At 39.3% G+C, this 20,098-nt stretch overlaps 3 protein-coding genes across 6 annotated transcripts; 1 reads left to right on the top strand and 2 right to left on the bottom strand.

Annotated features, from left to right (window-relative positions):
* Nucleotides 1–3,459: 3,459 nt before the first annotated feature.
* Sap-r (Saposin-related) lies at nt 3,460–8,050 on the bottom strand. Its single transcript, XM_011302251.1, has 5 exons — nt 7,737–8,050; nt 6,887–6,989; nt 6,346–6,709; nt 3,915–6,008; nt 3,460–3,855 (listed from the first exon to the last, which is right to left on the bottom strand). Exons 1-5 carry the CDS (start codon nt 7,774–7,776, stop codon nt 3,766–3,768), a joined length of 2,691 nt encoding a protein of 896 aa, XP_011300553.1. The 5' UTR covers nt 7,777–8,050; the 3' UTR covers nt 3,460–3,765.
* A 393-nt stretch (nt 8,051–8,443) lies between these two features.
* Nucleotides 8,444–11,002, bottom strand: Cyp4c3 (Cytochrome P450 4c3). The gene is made up of 10 exons (XM_011302246.1): nt 10,662–11,002; nt 10,338–10,544; nt 10,096–10,281; nt 9,968–10,037; nt 9,773–9,899; nt 9,521–9,700; nt 9,367–9,435; nt 9,135–9,309; nt 8,876–9,055; nt 8,444–8,681 (listed from the first exon to the last, which is right to left on the bottom strand). Exons 1-10 carry the CDS (start codon nt 10,888–10,890, stop codon nt 8,521–8,523), a joined length of 1,584 nt encoding a protein of 527 aa, XP_011300548.1. The 5' UTR covers nt 10,891–11,002; the 3' UTR covers nt 8,444–8,520.
* LOC105264993 (uncharacterized) lies at nt 10,314–20,098 on the top strand. Of its 4 annotated transcripts, none has more exons than XM_011302249.1 (4): nt 10,314–10,345; nt 18,935–19,173; nt 19,237–19,377; nt 19,450–20,098. In XM_011302249.1, the coding sequence occupies exons 2-4, from the start codon at nt 18,967–18,969 to the stop codon at nt 19,768–19,770; spliced, it is 669 nt and encodes a 222-aa protein (XP_011300551.1). In that variant the 5' UTR covers nt 10,314–10,345; nt 18,935–18,966; the 3' UTR covers nt 19,771–20,098. The 4 variants fall into 4 exon arrangements, with proteins under 4 accessions (XP_011300551.1, XP_011300552.1, XP_011300549.1 ...); XM_011302250.1 differs by lacking the exon at nt 10,314–10,345 and adding an exon at nt 11,162–11,525; XM_011302247.1 differs by lacking the exon at nt 10,314–10,345 and adding an exon at nt 14,039–14,068.

The following is a 20,098-nucleotide window of genomic DNA, read 5'->3' as shown; positions in this document are numbered from 1 at the left end:
AAAGTCGTAAACCTGTATCCAACCCACCGTCAATTTTACCACCCACCACTGGGCAATCCCAAACCACCCTCAATTTCCTCCTCGTACTCCCCTTTATCCCCCAATCCACCACCTCCTCCTCGCCCCCTTTCTACCTAGCACCATCATTTACTTCTCCATCCTCTCGTTCTATCCTATACTCGATATCCCAAACCACCAGACACTTCTCTGTCATTCCTCCTCTATTCTCAACAAAAATCCAACTCTCCGGTTGGACGACCGAGTGAGACGCTAAATAGTATTAGATCTCTCTTTCCCATGCACATACCCTAGAAATTCATCTAACTTAATTTTATTGGTTTATTTATCTCTTCTACTATTTCACTATTTCTTTTGGCATTCTTTTCGCTGATGGCTGAGAGGTTCACTTTACCTTTCACTTTTTTTTTTTATCGTGGCAGAAATTTTGTCGACATTTCCCGGAGCCTTTCATTTTGTCTGGCCGTTTTTATCGTCGATTGGAATATTTTTTTTTGGCAGATCAATTTAGTATTGCTTTTTTTTATTTCGGGACACGACGGACGGCGCTTTGCATCGGGTAATTAACGGGTCTCTTGAGACAGAGATATCTATGAATTGATAAGGGGAAAGGCCATCCTGGCCCACAGATTCCATCCCAGTGGTAAGACCCTCATCCCCATAATTTTCTGTCATGTTGAGACATGCTTTATAGTGCTACAACCTATAGACCACGAGTCGCCATGAAAATTATATTTTCGATAATAATTATTCGCAATTCCTATTCACCCGTGCCATTACGACATCCTCCGTAACTTTTCCAATCTCTCTGGGTGATACATCCGAAAATCCCCTCGATTTAAAAAAAAATTCTAATCAAATTTTCCCCGATTTTTACCTCGATGAACTTCCCTAGGCACTGGCACCGACAAAAAAAAAACAAGTGTCTTATCAACCTCCATTTTTTTTCGGACGCCATCCTATCTCGTCTTTACTCGGGGGGAAAGGATCTCTCGAACTACACGAAGAGGAAGAAGAAAAGAGGGAAAAAATAACGGGATGGAAACATGAAAACGAGAAGACCAACTCCCTAAATCCTGATGGCTGCTCGTTAACGTCGATACTACCCTTCTGCACTAACGGAGCCAGGTCGACGACGAAAAGGCGATGGAAGAGTGAGACTAACCCAGAGGAAGGGTAAAGAGGGTACCAATGAGAATGTATACCTCTCTTATTTCGTTGAAGGCGGAGAGGGGTTGGAATGACGAAATGGAGATACCTTATCTCGTGACGTGCAGCTAAAATAAAAAGACTATTGGAAGGAAAAATGGTAGCGCCGTGGTAGATGCTGAGGAGCTGGAGGGTATGGAGAGGATGAAAGGGTAGGACAGGCAGACTATGAGTGCTTCGACGTTGACTAAACGAGACACGGAGACATGGCGTCCAAAGGAGAGGGATCACTGTGTGTGTACACGTGCGTTGGTCCTTCATCCCTCTTCTTACCCGATGTACATTTACCCGTTGAAGACCAGCCTCCTCTCTCTCCATCGCATACCATCCCCAAAGGCTCTTCCCACCCTTTTTCTCACACTGCACTCCAACGTACTCCCCAATCGCCAGCACGAGACGCAGACACACGGACACTATAACCAGCCCCAGAAGCGCCACTATCCACCCGCTTTTCCTCCAAAGGGCTCGGCCCCAGTAAATACGTGGTGCCACTGCTTACTCCCTCCTGGTTTTACCTCTCTCACTTCACCCCTCGACTCTTCCAAACCAAGCCACTTTCATCCGTCTCTCCTCTTCCTGGTATATATAAACTATGATATACAGGTATACACTGATAAACCAACTTGGAAAACCTCTCTTCGAGGGAGTTGCTACTCCACCGAATGTCGAATACCACCAACGCCATTGGCAATTGCTCCTGATTCAGGACTCCTAAAATGGCCGGGCTAATTCCAAAAATCAAAACTATTGATTTGTTAAATTTCGACAATCCTTCATGCTAATTGATAAATAATAAATGTTCGGACGTCTCGTAATTACTGTTCCATTAAAAACTAAGTTGTGATTTTAATCAGTCTTCTCTCATTCCTTGACGAACTGAGATTTCTTCAGTAATATTAATTAGCTGTAAGGATGATCTTTGGATCTTTTATCTTGGTGAAATTGATGATAATTGAAATTATCGACTTTGTCCCGGGTTGAGTTGATGGGGTTGAAATATTGAGGGAGCGGAAGAGGTGGAGATCCGGTTGCCTTCATCATGATTTTACATTGATTCACCTTCGAAGTGGCAGTGTCCGGCTGCGTCACCCTCACAACCCAAAATACTGGTCTCCCTTTGGAAGAACTCGTCAGAGGATGAGGAGGGGTCCTAGGCTACTAGGTGAGGGTGGATCAATACAATCGCTAATCCGGAGCCTTGCGAGGCGTGGCGTAGCAAAGAGGTGAAGTGAGGTGGTGGTCTTGGCTCTTCCAATACTCTCTCCCTTTCTCTTCCTCTTACAACTAACCGTTCATTCGTTCGGTCTACCCACCTACCCCTTTCCCTCCTCTTTTGCGTGGCACGTCTCATGGTTACCCCGGGGGGTTTAAGCCCTCATCGTAGTTTTACCCCATACCTCTAGTTCGTCCAGCCGTCGTACCAGTCACCCTCATTCCACCCTTTTACTGTCTCAGGCCCTGCCAAAGTCCCTTCCCTCACGAATACTTCGTATCTGCTTCGTTGTCTTCCTTTAGTCTCCTTTAGTCTCCCTTCTGCCTAATGCCAGTGTAACAGTTTTTTTATTTCTACAACAAACCCCCATTGAACATGCTACCCTACTTTCAAAGGGTTTACCCATGGCATTCTCAACCCCTAATGTTTTTTTCGTCCACAACGAAAATCCGATAAGTTGATTTCTTAGGAATTTAGGAGGGATTGGCGATTACCATTTTCTTGGCCCATTTATTTCATTGAATTTATGTAGCTTATTATACATATTTTCAGGGATTATTTTTTTTTTGTTTCTTTAAAAATTCAAAAAAAAAGGTAGAAAGAAATAAAATATTATTGAACTTGCGATGTGACCAGTTTGTGACAGTCATGGAAAGTTTCCGCGTGAAATTGTTATATTTCAGAAACTGCTGGACCGACCGGACGGAAACCGGGGAATAAATTTATTTTCCACCAAAATTAAATAAGAGAAAAAATCGCGCACGCACTCTCGTTAGAGAATACATAAAATCACAGATTCAAATTTGAAATATTGACGTATAATTGACATTTTTTATGAGCCCACCTCCGCAGAGATTCTGCTCAGTCGGTCAGGCCGTTTTCACTTCGAAAATTTTATTTTTTTAATATCATATATCATTTCATTGATATTACAATTGCTGTACAGTGTACCGAATTTCAGCGCCTCTCACCGCCAGCTAGTCATTGAAATGAAAAATAAAAAATTTTCATAAGGCATGTTGAGAGCATTGAACTTTCAAACTTCTGCCTACTAGTATTGAAATATAATGAGTTACAGAAATAATATTTTATAAGACAAAAAGGCTTTTAATAACGTCTACTTACATTCGTTTATAATTAATGTTAGTCATCGCACTATTGAATGATTCTTTTGGTTCGAGTATGATTATCTACCACGTAGAATTTTACTGCTCATCTCCCACTTAAATTTATTCATTATTAAGTATATTATCTGTTGAATTTTTATGTTCTGATTATGAATTGAAGTTTTGTATATGAAATATTTGAAAATTAAAAAAAAATTTTTAAGATCTTGATTTTTCCTCCGTGGATTCCCCACGATCATTGGTGGGAGAGTTACTTTTCCATACATTCGTTTTACAGTGGTTGACAGCCTGTAAAAAAAATTATCTAGATTTGTCTGAATATCAATAAAAATTTGTTAACAACTTACATCACATTCCTCAGCAGCTCTCATATCACTGCACCGATACTCATCCCCCCAGGTGCACCTCTTCTTCCCCAGATCGTCAGCCCTCCGGTCCCTGAAATGCGGATTGGACATAGCGAAAAAATCGCTATTAGAGCAAAGTGCAATTTTTTTACAGACTTCCCTAGTATTAACGCCAGCCTTCAAGAGATTGATGATGCTCTGCTCATAAACCTCCAGCATCATGGTGCACTTGCCCTGCTTGCTCCCAGGAAGCAGTGTGCATACTTTACCCACAATATCTTCAATCTTCTGATCAATTTCAGGATTAACCAACATGCTATCAATGGAGGAAATAATGGCCTGACACAGTGCACACTCAGCAATCGAATCCATCATCTTTTTGAGAGCAGCCTGACAGAGCCCCATAGCTGTGCAAATCTCCTTAGGACTGACTTCTTGAGCCAACAGATCAATTACGAGATCAGCATATTGATTAACAAAGGTATTGCACTGCTGTGAGACAGTCTTCGGTAGATAATTACAAATTCCATGAACAACCTTCTCGATTTCATCCTTCGTCGACTTGTTCTTCATTTGCTTTTCTAGGTACTGCATGACATATTCACAAATAACGCATTTCTGACCGTCATTCAGATGCTTATCTTTATGAATTGGAAAATTTGGAATTTCGTTCGTCATGATCTCTCCATCTTTGTCCATGGGGAATTGATCAGTGGGGCCGACGTTTTTCTGTGCGTTACACAATTTAATGTAAACACAGACTTCCTGAGGAGTCAGATCAGCCAGAAGCATGTCAATAAGTTCTTTGCTGTAGCCCTTGACCAAGCTTGCACACTGGTGATTCAAGTCCTTAGGGAGATCATCACAAAGCTTATCTAACGCTCTCTGGATGCTCTCCTCAGTTTTGTTATCCTTGATGACATTGTACAGTTGGCTGAGAGCAAGGAGACAAAGCGGACAGCTGGGCTTTTCCTCAACGTTCGATCTTAGTGTCATTTCTTCGGGAATCGCTTCCCAGGCTTCCATAGCTGCCTGCGATGGACAGATATGCAGCATGGGACAAGCAATGGAAGGATCAATCTCTTGGGCTAATAAAGCAACAAGAGCATCCTCATAGGTATCCACGAATTCGTTGCAAGTACCTTCAACGCTTTGAGGTAGCTTCGTGCAGACTTTCTCCAACACTTCCCTCACTTGATCCTCAGTCGTTGGACTGGTGATTACCTGTTGTAAATAATGCAGAAGGTACTCGCAAAAAGCGCAAGTCTTCTGCCCTTCGACGTCCATTTTGGGAAGAGATAAAGTGGCGAATGGTTGGAATCTCTCGATTGGAAGTTGCATTTCATCAGCTTCAGTTCTAGGATAAGCGCTTGATTGTCCGACACCACCGATTTCCACGTTCTTCTCGTTTTGCTCGTTCAGAACTCGAATTCCAATTTCTGCTGAGTGCAGGGGGAGCAGAGGCATGATGAGCCTATCCATGGGCATTTTACCTGGCTCTGGACAAATTCCACCTAGTTGGCATATGGCATTGCTATTTAAACGGTGGACCAGGTACTCATAAATTTCAGAGTAGTATTGATCGACGAGGGATTTGCACTCATCAGCAAAGGACTTAGTTTGCTTGCACAGACCGTCGAGAACCTGTTGGAATTCCAACTCTGTAGTATTTGCCACTAAAAGATCTCTGAGATGTCCCACCAACTGCTCGCAGAGCTTGCAGGGGAGATCTTCACCAATATCTACTACTCCCACGGTGGATAGAGGACGAATTTCTACAGCTGGACCCTTGTCTGCCTCTTCCTCATGTCTGTGGTACTTGCTACTGCACTGACCAGACAGGTGGCAGATGTTATCAGCATTGAAATTATTCTTCAGGTGATCGTAGATCGTTTCGAAGTTAACGAGAATTATGGAAGAGCAGGCATCGGAAAAGGAACTGAATTGACCGCACAGGGAGAGCAATTCGTTTACCATTCGATCTCGTGGAGTGTTGGACAGCTGATTCTCCATATGAGATGCTATTGTGTAGCAACGAGAACACTCATCGGGGGTAAGCTCGTCATTTTGTAGAGATACGGCTTTCGCATTAATCTGTGGAACATTCCAAAGATTCCAAAGAAATTATTTGAAATTAATCATTAATCCGAATTTTTTTCTAGATTCACTGTTACTTTCAATGATGAGTCATTCTAATAAATTGAAAGCGTTCATAACAATGGTCTATTTATAATTAAGTTGTATAATGGCTCCTTTTTTGACTCATCGTGAGTTGCGTATTGCTGAAGAGCGATTTACCATTCGTTTCGTTCATTATCGGAGAGTGAGTAAAGTAATGCCAAAAGGTCAATTGATTAATCTTCACTCAACCGTTAATTTCCACATTAAAGTCGATGAATAATTCATGAAATGTATGTTATCTCGGAAATACCTTCTTGAGCATGGCCTCGTGCTCAACGAGTAGTTGATCGATGCGAGCTGAATTACACAAACCGGCAACCGAGCAGACGACTGATGGATTCATCTGGGATGCCAGAGTCTCGACCAGCTCGGGGATGAACTGATCGACCAATCTGTCGCACTCATCGACTATGGGTTTGATCATCATGAGTCTACAGCTGCCCTCGAAGACGGCCTTGAGGTCTGCCTGGGTTTGATTACTTTCCAATTGATCGCGTGCTTGGCCGACCATGTCTTTACAAATTTTGCAAACACTGTCATCATCTTCTGGAACGTGCATGGTACTCCAGACATGTTCGATGCAATGACTCGTTGCATTGCAGCCAGCAGCATTTCTTAATGATGAAATTATTCAGTTTAATTTGGAGGCAAAAATATTGAATTCTCCGAGTTAATGAGCAAAAAATAGTTGATATTGAGTCACACAAAAAAAAACGATTTATTGGTATTGCTCGCCAGAGCGGCTGGGGTTAATTATTCGTGTTGCAAATGAAAATTGCGAAAAATCTTACGTTATATTCATACACCAGTACCCAGGACCCCATGTACATTGTTGGGCTCCCAACATTCGAGGGCTATGCTCCTCAACATTGACAATACCTCTAGCTGCCGAAACTGCAAAAACAGAACAATTATTCGACTCGTATTCATTATCATCTCAGCGGTATTATATTCCACAACAGCTGGATCTTCATATTTCTTTATATCAGTGACCAGTTCATTCGTTAGTGTCAAATACACAGAACAAGGTCCAATATCTAGCAACAAAACCCGCTATCTCTGACTTCCTGTACATCATAAAGGAGTCATGACTGCTGATTAGCAGAAATAAAAATAACAAAAGATTTCGTATTATTTTAGAGCAAGCAATCAATTCCAGAATAATCTATTGAAATAATGACGAATAAATTAATAATTTTGAAAGAAATAAATAGTATAGGAAGCTGATGGCAGTCACATAATTTAACTGAGAAAAGTTCCAGTGCCTGAGTCATTCATTTCATTAGAAATAACCTCACAGCATTCCAAGAGTGACTAACTCAATACAAATTTATAATTACGTGTGAAAATCCGGTTTTGCATACCAATTATCAGATATTCTTCACTGAATACTCATGCATAATTTTTCAAAAGGGTTTATGGCCAAAAATATTCGTTATTACGACGCAAATAAATTTGATTAGCTGACCACAATAATACGCAGATGCAGTTTAAAGACTCATAATGCACCAATATCGATATTCAACAAACTGTAATGATATTTTTTAAACTCTTATAATTATTCTCTCATTTCATTCATCGCTGATATGTATCCAGAAATAGTTGCTAATTATCATGAAAAATAAGACAATAAAAACTTACCAGCAAACAATGCACTGAGGGCGAGTAGTATCGCCTTCATTTTGATGTTTTTTTCCTGGAGCGTCAGTTTTAATCACCCAGTTATCAAATTTTACAGTTGGGGTATTCTTTTTAATCAATGCACAATTTGGATAATTATGATTTTGCGTCTTGTCACGAATTCCTTGGAGTACGTCGAAGATGACGTGCCAAACTGCATGAAACGTTTCCTTTGGATTATTCTCAAGTGCACTGCACTGTACTGACCATTTGTAGTGAGAGTGAGATTTTTTTTTTCCTGTGGTGGTACTGTCCCAACGTTCAACTGCGAGAGTGAGAGCTTATGGGAGAATTCACCAGCTGTGACGACGATTTATTTAAAAGTGCGCATGCGCGGGAAATTCACTTGTCATTCAGAGAAAAAGTCAAATATATTTTTTTCTTATATATATATAATATATATATAATAAGGAAAACTCGTGTAATTCATTTGCACCAGCACAATTAACCGATTTTAATAAAATCTAGATAACGATTTTGTCAGGGTTGCAGGAACGATTTATCTCGTTGCCTTGAATTCAGAAAATCGCTGAAAGCGAAAAGAAATTTAAATTATTAGGTTTGCAAGCATAAATTTTACTTTATTGCTCCGCTGATTTTCATTTCGGCGCGAATACTTGGGATTTAGGAAAATGAAAAAAAAAATGACAACAAAATAGTAAGTTGTCGTATGTTTTTTTATTATAAATAATTTCAATAATAATGCTGGTGAAAATTATTTACAGTGATTAATGAATTGCTTTACTCATAATCGCGGTTTTATACGGACGTTGAGACCGTTTTTAGCTCTGATTACTAGTTCAGCTGTGATACTGACGTCCTCTCGACGCTCCGCTGATTCAATTCTAAATTTCCTCAAAACTCCTGAGATCACCGCTTTCTCCTCCAACAGAGCGAATTTTTGCCCTGCAAAGTGATTATTTTTATATAATATGTATAAATGAAAAATTTAAATTTCAATTTCAAACAAGAAATTATCGTCACGTGAAAAAAATTCATGATATCGCACGTTTCAACGAATTCTTAAAATAGTTAGCCTCGACATGAATCCAACAATTTCTCTGAAATGATTCATCTGCGATCAATAAAAAAATATATACCAATACAATTTCTCGGTCCCGCGCTGAAAGGAATGAAGGCATAGGGATGTCTTCCCTTGGAATTCTCCGGGGAGAATCTATCAGGATCGAATTTTTCCGGATTAGAGAAGACCTCGGGGTTTCTGTGAAGCATCGGAACAATGACCACCGCCGTCGTACCCTCTGGAATCGTGTAGCTCCCTGAAAATCGAAATCACTGGAAATTTCAAGTGTAATTTTCCAACACATTCCGATGATATCTGGACAGTTAATTCTATACCAATCTGCACGTCTTCCGCAATGCGACGAGCAAGGAGTGGAACACTTGGATACAATCGTAATGCTTCCTTGATGCACCTCTCTAAATACCTCATGCTCTTCAAGTCCTTGAGTGTCGGCCGCCGGTGATAATCACCTTCACCGTAAACTTGATCTAATTCCTCGACGACGCGCTCCTGCAAAATTTAGTATTATATTTTCCCAATCCCCAAAATCAATCAGTAATTATTTACTTGATACTCTGGATGACACCCGAGAAGATAAAGCGTCCAGCAGATAGCAGATGATGTCGTGTCATGGCCCTAAAATTTATTGAATTAATTGAAATCACTTCGAGTCTGTTCTGATCGATAATTTTCTGTTCTTCCCACATATTCTGGGTCTCACTTCAAACATAAAGGTGTCGACTTCCTCTCTAATATCCTCATTTGATAAAATAGTTCCATTTTCAGAAGCTTCAATCAACATATCCAAGAATGCCAGCCGTTTTTTTTTCATTCCGTTAACCTCATCGATATTATTATTCTCAGTGTTATTCAGGATTTCCCCTTTTCTCTCTGATATCACCTACCGAAAAAATCATACCATCGTATGAAAAGTATTAACAATAAGTTACACTCTCTGCGCAAATATAATTACTTTACTAGAAAAGGCATGTAGAACACGTATGCACTCCTGATGTTTTTTGTACAGCGGAGTAATTCTGAAAAGTGAGTCCGGATGGTACCATATTGACGCCTGGCGGGTTTGTATTATATTTCCAATTCTAGAATTTATTGTTTCCATTTAACGCGATCTATCAAGATTTTTCGCATGAATAAAACATCAACTCACTCATAAACAGCACGTACATACTCGCTGTCACTGTTATTCTGAGCAGAAACTTGTCTTCCCATAGCAGTTTCTGCAATTTGATTATTTAAATAACTATAAAATTACAAAATAATGAGGCGCAGTCGTACCACAGATAATATCCAAAGTGCAGTGAGTCACGTAAGGAGAAATATTGAATGATTCATTGTGAAGTTCGGATTCCAGTTGTTTTACCAAGATAGCAGTCTGTTCTCCAAAGACTTCGATGAAGTCCTCCAATATCGTGAAGTGGAACGTCGGCGTCAGGATTTTTCGCCGCTGACGCCATTTACTCCCTGAATAATTATCATCTTGAGTATTGATTGGATCGAATTATCGAATTTATTGTTACCGTTGCTGGTGAGTAAGCCTGTTCCAAGCCAAGGACGTAGAAAATTGTAATCGAAGCTTTTATCAATGTGCCGATTGCTGCTGAGAATTTTTTCAACAGTCGAGGCTTTGCTGACGAATATGTAAGGGTTTGGACCCAACCAGGCTTTATTAATTCCGTCATGACAACCCCAGAGCATCCTCATCCCGATTAGTCTTTGATAGAGCTCTAAAAAAATTGGAGTGACAAGTGAAATTCCTTCGATCATCTCAGGAATTTTAATCAATCCGCGAAATCGATGGAAGATCACTTGGAAAATTTTGGCAATTGGGAAATTTCACTCACCGCCATGATCAACATTCAGTGCTATTGTGTTCCCGACGATGGGTAAAGCTGGAGGTCCAGGAATCTTATCAAGACATATCCAATACCTTTTTTGAATTTGATACCATCGCTGGATTTTCCGCAGGATCCATACGATACCAGCAGCGAAAATTATCACTAGAAATCCAATTCTCCGATGGAACAAATACCATTCGATTGCCGACCAACAATCGGTTTGAAAAACAATCATTTTTCACGCCCGATGTGCCCCTCGAATTGTTTATTTCGAATTACCTCGGAGTAATGAGAATAATAATTAATGCGAGGTTTGCGGGATCTCTTGTCGATGAAAACTGATGGAGTCGTGGATGAAAATTCAATAAATGTTTAATACAACACCCTCCCCCACGCATTTCTGAAAATTATACTCAATCGTTACGTAAAAATTAGTTTCAAATTACAATTCGCGTTTATTATTATGAAGTTTCACGGTTAAAGAGAATGAAATTGCAGATTGTTTGATGTATTTTATCCAAAAGCCAAAGTTGTTTTGCACTGGGAATTGCGCAAGATGTTCCTGACCCGAATTATTGTATCGCATTCTCATCGATATTGAAATGATTATTAAAACAATTATCACCGGAGCTCACTCATTATTGATATAACAGAGAATTGGCAATCTGTTATCATCATGCGGTGTAATTCCACCGAAAGGTAAATATCACCGGAGATTCCGAAATTTTCCGAGGATTCACCACAGATGTCTCTGTTATGCCGACGTTTTGCGCAAGAGCTTTGAATTTTCGCGATAATATTGACTTAACAAATGAAGTGATTCAACAGAAACGGATTATTTTTCCCGGAACAGCGAAATTTTCATTTCAGGTATGACTGTAAATTCCTCTAATTAATTTCAATCTAATCTATAGATCCGAGTTGATATAATAGGATTAAATGAATTGATAAATTTATTTTAAAATGAAATAAGAATGAATCATTGAGTGAATCCAACAGTGGATTGATCCAAATGAATAAAATCCAAATGAATAAAAATTTGGTAGTTGAAGGTGTTGAGATATGCAGTTAGGAATAATTGCGCAATGATGGACAAGTGACGTGCCACATCCGTTATCAAATCCCTCTAACATTGGTTGATGATTGGGAATGTTTAGAGGGTGGAGGATAAGGGCGCAGTTCCCTCAGGTAAACTGGATCAAAGCCCTGCAAGGTGCAGAATTGCTCGTACCATCCAATTGCTGTCGACGTCAATTTATTTCTAATACGTCAGGGCCAGTCGGCCAACCACCGTGGGGTTCGTCTTTGATCCTCCAGAGTTGAAGGAGAGAGACGGATATTCACAGGTTGAGTTTTCCTACCCACAGTCAAATCATCTCGTGACTATAATATGTTCCGAAAACCTCGTTGTCTCCCTTTTCCAGATAGTCACGCGCCACGTGTACATTTCGCTCAGGGCTTTTCGCCAAAATCCAATTTGACTTCGTGCATGGAGAGGAAGGCTTGATTGAACTCAATATTACGTTTTTTACGTGATGGAGACGAAAGACTGAATTATGTTTCAAAGAAAATAACTTTAAAATTACAACTACTTTGAAAAATTGTGAATTTAATGAATTTCAATTTTTTATTTTCATTTCATTCAAGTTTCAGAACTGAAAGTCCTTTCCTCGCCATTTCTCGTAATATCCAGATAATGATGGGTTTTATTCTTGTTTTTGGGTGTCGCCAGTGGATAAATATATAAATAAGTCAGCATTACGATGTATAAAGACAAATTACAGGTAATATTAAACTAATTTGACTTTTATCCTTTGAAAAGATAGGAAAAAACGAAGGACTGTAATGTGGAAGACATAAAAAAGGGCAGAAGGGGAAGAAAGCAAAATGATCTATATGCACCTATAAACGTATACTCAGAGTCATTCCATAGATCATTCCATTGTTGGAGAAAGGGGGAGTGTACACACATTATATATCGGAATAGACATTATGGCATTTTCCGATGTTGTGTACACACTCTGGGGAACAACGACGACACAGAATGTGCGGTGTTTGGTCTCCATTAATATTGGATCCGAACACTGGGATGGTTGTACCGAATGAGAGAGACAAAATATATTTTTTCGTTCTCTTGTATCTCTTTTTTATGGGGCCATATGTCTTCTACGTGCATCCACTCACCATCGGGGATTCCCTCATTTGTCAACCACCAATCTGCCAAATACTATGACTTTTATAGTCCAACTATTTCACGAAAATGACGCTATGATTTTTGTTGCGGCATTTTTAATCCCTCAAGTCGTAAAACTACCGATTAATTCTCACTCATTCCACAATTCACAAACCATTCCCGAAAATGTACGTCATAAACGAAAATTATTCACGATTATTTTTCGTAGATTTTTTAATGCACGTTATATTATTTTTGCGGTGACTGCAAAATACTTGATTATTGAAATTTCAGTTGAAAATTGTAATGTTTTAACGGGGTAGAGGAATTAAGCTATTATAGAGATTCGATTTGCAGTATTAGTTGATGGGTATTATGTAGATAGAGGAAAAAATGATGGGGAAAAAAAAATTCAACCCCTCGGGGGCATTTAGAGGGTTTGCCGACACCTACTGTGTTGTTGACGGGATGCAGGGGTGGACCATAAAGTGTCAACTGGACCCCCCACATCTGGTCCCAGGGTGTTTCTCATTCTGATTTTTATACAACCTAAAAAACACTGCTCAGCTGCGCGAACCCATCAACCTTTACATATGAACGAAAAACATTGAATCAAAATATTTTCCATCCACGTCATCCATCACTTTTTCACTGAAAAGGTGCGCCCAATTGATTGCTTTTAAAATACAGCAAAAATTCCCCCTCAATATTATAAATTAAAAATCAGAACAATTTCTGTCTTCCATCCCTCCATTTAATTTTCTCAATATCATAATTACGGGAATGAATGAGTTTTTTTTAAAATTCATCCAAAGATGCGGTGAAATATTGAAATAAATAAATTTATGACCGGATAGGTGGCCACAGATTTTTATCAGGACCTAAAAAAGTTGAGGGAGTCAGTTGTAAAATAGGCAATATCAATGAACATTGGGGTCGGCGATGATGGCGTCACATTACCAGTGAAGCGTTATATGAGCTACTACCGCCACTTTTGCGGCACCGGGGGGCACCCCATTTGGATGCCCTCACCCCTCGTCCCCATCCCGATCACTGGGGGGAAAAAAAGGGATGTAAAATAAACGATAGCTAATTATAAGCGCGCCTAAACCCCAACGGCTGAAAGCAAGTGTAACTTTCCACTAAATAGGATTACACAAATTACAATTCAGATTGATCGTGCGTAAACGTAAATTCCGGAGGATTTATCAACATTTGAACGTCATGAATTCACATGGAGGTACGTAATATGAATTTATTATATTCGGGATATTCCATTCGAATGGATTCCTGAATTTTGAGAGGATTTAAATTTTTCGGTTCGGTACGAATCGACTTTGTAATCTGCATCGGTCCACAGTTTATCCCGAAGTTGGCATATTTTAAGGGGTGGAGATGAGACAGTGGGGGTGAGAGAGAGGCGCCATGATTAATTAGCGTTTGATGAATATGCATGAGTGTACAATGCCTTCCTCCCCCACATAACAACCCTCTATATATTTCATCTGTATTTTTTTTCAATAGACAGTGGGTAACGGTGCGATGTGTCAATGACGGGAAATAGGTGAGACTTTTTTTTAGAAATATTTTAACATTAACCTCGGTATGTCGAGTTGAGAGGAGTCAAGTTTCCGAAATTACTGGCATTACAATTCTTTGCGTTGTTTTAGTGCACTGCATGGGGAACAATGGGAACAATGGTATCAAGTGGGTACAGGCACTGGTCCCGTGTGTTAGAAATCCGGGGCTTTATTTCCCCACGAAGACAATTATATGGACCCAGCGATTACCATTTAAATGGGAGAATATGAAATGCCACAATGTACATGTCGCGTTTGTACAGACTGAAAAAATCTAACGATCGGTATTTTCCAAAATTTCAGGGTTGAGACATTTTTTACGAGTTCTCCGTTATTTTTATTTTTATTCAAATTTCATTGAAATTGAAAAAAAAAAAAAAAAATTCATATTCATTATCGGTATTGAAACAGCCGTGGAATTAGTAGAGTATGGAATTTCATTGGATGATATGAGATAAATAATAAAATAAGTAGATAATAAATTACTTCAGGGGAGGCAAGGGAAAATAAATTAATCGATAATAAAAAATATTGGTATGACGGCATTAATCGTAGTGGGTGCAATTGCGGGATCGGTATTGAGAATAGGTGGCGACGGGACATTATAAAGTTTTTTTTTTGGAGATCACACCATCCCTTGGTTATTATACACTAGATTTTGTAATGAGCCGCAACAAGGGTGCGTGTACTGATTTCACGGGCCACCTGTCGCTCTACTGGTTACGAGATCCCTTAGTATAATTTCTTTCGGATTATTGGTCACGCTGGGTGCAAGACATTAGTTTTCACCGAGGGGTGGTATAACACCATCAGAGCACATCAATTATTTCAATTCCATTAAGCAATAATTATTTGTGATTCCGGCCAACCAGCTGTGCGTTTTAATCCAAATTAGGAAATCAAATCAATAATCCTTAGTTCGACTTATAAATTGGTATTTACATGTGGAATAAGAATTATTTCGATCCTTCAAATAAAGAGTCGTTAGATTGAATTGAAGAGCAACGGCAACACGCGAGATTGACACGTGTGTTTATTTGAACTATTCCAAAAATCGGTATACCAATATCTCAATTCTGGCGCTATTTTTTTATTATTTTTTTAATCCTGATGATGCCAGGAGCCGATGTGGAATAAATTCATTCGAAAAAATTGGGGAGTACTAAATTTGTTTTTTTTTTTTGTCAAAAGGAAAATGAGCATATGGTGAACTCGGGTAAAAAAAATTGAAATCGGAATATTTTTTCCAAATTTTCAAAAAATTTCTGGAAAACTTCAAAACATTTTTTTTATGAAACAAAAAAAAATCGGAAAACAACAGTATAATCAAAAGAAAAAATTATATTTGGAAAAATTCCTAGAAAATTATAAAAAAAAATTTCCGAAAGAAATTTTGGAAAAATTTTCTGAGAAGTTTTCCAGAAATTCTTGGAAAATTTGGAAAAAATATTTTACCGGGAATTTAAGGAGCCAATGCCAGTGAATGTGGAAGGAATGAAGTATTTTTTCAGAGAGTGAGGGGAAGTGAATTTTTCACGTCGAGAATATACGTGCGGTCAGTACGATGAGGGCTGGTTGACAAAGGGCAAACCCTGGGGTGCATTCAGATGGTAATTCGCTGGTCATCTAATATACACGGACAGTGTCAGAACGTGTACAACCACCAGTGGTCCGCACGTTCTCACTAGAATCAAACCAAATATTGGCAATATCGTCCCTCCACATCCATTGTCCACGTATACGACCTGAACCCCCTAGTCTTTCATCTCTTTACGGTCCTCGGATCCTCTCTCGTTGTACTGTTTTGTTTGGAAAAGTGGTGGGAAAACTACGATATCCATTTAAATGCGCTACCGATTTTTCGGTGGCAATACCGATATACCCACCAGATACGAATTCAACGGTGGCATAGTGTGGGATTAAGGGGAAAAGGGCTTAGCTGGTTGAACCGAGAACAGTGGACCCAGGATTCGCCCTTCACTCCCACTGAACTCAAATACACTCTGGCCACAATCGAAGTCGCTTTAACTTCTTACTAATTCGAGTTCTGCGGGGGAAAGGATTGACTTTCGATTTATGTCTTTGATTGTTTATTCGAGGAAATTCCGAAGAAAAGTACAATCGATCGAGTTCGATCTCCATCGGTATCAATTCCTGGTGTTTTTCATTCCTCATCCATAGGTGCACGAAAAAAAAAAAAAACTGGAACATTGATTTTCGCGAGTATAAAAATTATATTTGATTCCAGTATTAATTTTTTTTTTTCCGTGTAAATACAATTTTTGGATAAAATAAAAAATATTGCGACTCCCTGGCAAGTTTTGTTGTTTGTTAAAATTGGCTGTTGGAATGAAATCTGTACAATTGTTTGGATAGAAGAGACACATTTAAAGATTTTCTAATTCAAGCAGTTCCATCTACGAAAGCAGTTATATGTTGATTTAGGGCGTGCATCACCACGTGCCATTGCGTCTGCATAGTTACCCAGTTCTGTGTAGACGTACGTAAAGCTCCCCTGATTCAAACTCTAGCACGCGCCACGATTACGCGATTACGCGTGTCATCTCTACTACCCCAGGGGTTTTGGTTGTGTTCAAATTGCGAAAAAAAGAGGCACGACCTCTGCCCTATCCCCTATTTCCAAAGGGGACGGGCCCTGTAAACGAGACCAATGACGCGGAAGATTTCGGAGATCATTTTTTACTCGATATGTCTGTTCCTCACATATGCCAGGAATTATTTTCCCCGAAATCGGGGAAACTGACAGAAAAAAAAAAATGGGCCCTTTCTCGAAATCCCCAAAATTCGGATTTAAGTCAAATAAATTTTTCCAAAAATTCGACATCAGAAAATTGCAAATTAAAATCTTTAAGTGCTAATTTTTTTTTTAACTCAAGAACCATTAACTTCTGGTCTGAAATGCAATTTTTGGATAGAGCTGTCAATATTATTACTGCTACACCTAAAATCGTATTAGATGCTACTTAAACACGTTATCCGATTAAATGCACTGAATTGGCAAATATCAAAGCCAACAGTGTGAGTATCCCACGGTGGGTTAAATTCTACATGTGTGTGGGCCATTTAGAATTGCGCGTTACTGATCGGACAGTAGGTGCTAGGGTAGGTGGTACCACCATCCCAACGACACGTGTCAACACGTGACACCATCGCTTTTCTACAAACAGCATTATGCACGCCCGTCCTAACATAAATTACATGTGGCTTTAATATTGTATCTGCGATGATTTTTCGTGGGCTACCACCCGCTGGGTCAAAGACGTTAAATACAGCTTCATTTTTTTCTCTCGATACATAAATCAGAATAAAATATATTCCCCGCTGACTGGATTCATTGATAATTCCTGTCAAGAGTGAAGGGAATGCTGGGGTACTACAGACATCCATTAAGAATTGTTTCATTCTTAAATCTGAATGAAATGATAATTATTGAAAATGTGAGTGTAACATTAACCGAATTCTTGGATAAGTGAGGAAATGGGTATTTCCTGAGAGCCGATGGTCACGTCGGTAGCTCTTGAAATTTTCAAATCAATGTAACCAATGGGCATTGGGCAATTTCTAAAAATCATGAATGAATACTGTTGGAATGATATACAGCAGAGACTTCCGTTGGAATTAATGGAAACGATGTACTTGACGTAACATGAATGTGGCCGTTCTAACCACTTTAATCCTAAACTGGAGAGAGACTGGGTTAAAGCCGGATGCCGGCTCTTGATATACGATCGTGGCCATCTCATTACGGTTTACTGCGTGAATGTGATAGCCATTATATTATATCGGTTAAAGTGTTAATTATGCCGAGGTGCGAGGCGCATTTACAGCCTCTGCACCAACCAAGTTAAATCGTCGTGCAACACTAAATCGCGGATTCGATAGAACAATGTTTATGCCACCGCAAAGCCTTTGAAAACCTCAAAGATCGATAAATCGATTGGCAAATCGAACCAACGGATAATCTATCTCCACTCGATCTTCGTAGTAGTCATAAATGACTCGTCATTGATTCGCCTGAATTTTGAAATATTCTCCAAATAGAATACGATTTTTCAGAGTGAAATAACTCAATTGAATTTGCTCTCTGATAAAATTATGTACATAGCATAAGAATTATTTATTCAATTCTCTGATATTTTATCTTCCTGGTACAATGGCAATATTTTTCCATTTTTTGATTCAGTCCAAGCAAATATTGTCTCCTCATGATTCGACTACAAACGATCCTTCATAAATCATGTTGACAAGAGAAAAAAAGAAACACGACGCATTTCCAGATATATCTCATGCGTGACGCAAACATTGTCATTTCTTATCACAATGGCCTCGAGTTTTACTACTTACTTCACTCCAATGACTTTGACAGCATTTACAAACCGTAATAGCTGCATCTTGATGCTCGAGACATCGAATAAACCGAAACTGATAAATCAGTAAAATTCTTTCGAGTGATTCCATTATAAGAAATGCAAAATCTGATTACTTGAATAATGCTTTTCTTCTAGGGCACAGAAAAAATCGTTTTTCTAGTAGATCGATGCCATCCAGAGACTGGGAACGTAACCCTTACCCCATTCCGGACATCTCCACCGAGGGATTTTGGCTTTCGGATGGACCGGTCTTCAGTAAAAATCGGTTCGAGGGAGACAGGGATTGGTCGGCTAAATTGGAACCCCACGAGCGATTATTTACTCATCAGACACTGACAAGTATCCGGAGAGATCACCGACTCGTTAGGCCCCAGGTAAATTCAAAAAATATCGAGACGATGTCGTCGCCTTGATTTTTATTGAATTTAGTATTTCAGGTACCCGATGATGCTCTTGATCTGGCGCTTTCAGCTGCTTACGTTCATAGTGAAGACACCATGGTCCCCAAGATGTACGTCAGCATGCAGCCGGAGTCCTTGAACTGGGAGACTTGGAGAGTCCTTCGAAATGGAATGAAAGTTAGTAGGATCGGTCGATAATAATTAATTCCAGGTTTCAATTGAGTTTTTATCAATTATTTTGATGATCAGAAGTCATCCACTGCAGTTATAAAATCAAAAACCGGAGATTCTTCGGGGAAGGTCTCAGCGACATCAAGGACACCAAAAGGGGCACCTCGGGGTGGCGCCCGAGGTGCAGGAAAAGGCAGTGGATCAAAGAAACCGAGAATAGGGGATGAGGATGACGATGTCCTGGATAAAGAGCACAGACGAGTGACTTATGCGGCACAAATGATGGCAATCGAGAGGATTCATCCGAGCAGTCTAAAGCTAGCTATCGACGGTCCTCATATAGGTCTAACAAATCCAGGGTACAGCCGTAAAATTGATGGGACATTTTACAGCATATAAATTTTACAAAATTATATAAAACTCACGATTCAATACCTATTTTTCCATCAATTTAAAAAAACCCTTTCAACCAAAAAAAATTGCTCTTCACCGATGAAATTTTATTTTCATCCCTTCATCATAAAATTCCCTCTCAACGCAATTTTATAGATTATTTCAATTTGGTAATAGTTTCAGGATTAATTGAGCCGGAAAATTATGTGTTAATGCTACTCAAATTTAAGCTGACATAAATGTCAAATATTTTATGATGGAAATGGTAGTGACAGGCTCCAATGTGTCAACGATATTTTCGCATGTAAACGTTATTGAATTATCAATAAAACAA

Source organism: Fopius arisanus, unplaced genomic scaffold (genome assembly GCF_000806365.1).
Source record: "Fopius arisanus strain USDA-PBARC FA_bdor unplaced genomic scaffold, ASM80636v1 scaffold00026, whole genome shotgun sequence".
Classification (NCBI taxonomy): Eukaryota; Metazoa; Arthropoda; class Insecta; order Hymenoptera; family Braconidae; genus Fopius; species Fopius arisanus.
The sequence above is the reverse complement of the archived record's forward strand: the minus strand, read 5'-3'. Positions and strand labels throughout refer to the sequence as shown.

Bases quoted from the DNA above. Each gene is read 5' to 3' on its own strand.
- Sap-r (XM_011302251.1), bottom strand. From the start codon at position 7,776: ATGAAGGCGATACTACTCGCCCTCAGTGCATTGTTTGCTG. The intron at 6,009-6,345 runs GTATTTCCGAGA...AATGTTCCACAG, and splicing joins ACGAGGCCATGCTCAAGAAG to ATTAATGCGAAAGCCGTATC. The intron at 3,856-3,914 runs GTAAGTTGTTAA...TTTTTTTTACAG, and splicing joins GAGCTGCTGAGGAATGTGAT to GCTGTCAACCACTGTAAAAC.
- Cyp4c3 (XM_011302246.1), bottom strand. From the start codon at position 10,890: ATGATTGTTTTTCAAACCGATTGTTGGTCGGCAATCGAATGGTATTTG. The intron at 10,038-10,095 runs GTACGACTGCGC...ATCAAATTGCAG, and splicing joins CACTTTGGATATTATCTGTG to AAACTGCTATGGGAAGACAA. The intron at 8,682-8,875 runs GTATATATTTTT...ATCACTTTGCAG, and splicing joins GGGACCGAGAAATTGTATTG to GGCAAAAATTCGCTCTGTTG.
- LOC105264993 (XM_011302247.1), top strand. The intron at 19,174-19,236 runs GTAAATTCAAAA...TTAGTATTTCAG, and splicing joins ACCGACTCGTTAGGCCCCAG to GTACCCGATGATGCTCTTGA. The intron at 19,378-19,449 runs GTTAGTAGGATC...TTTGATGATCAG, and splicing joins TCCTTCGAAATGGAATGAAA to AAGTCATCCACTGCAGTTAT.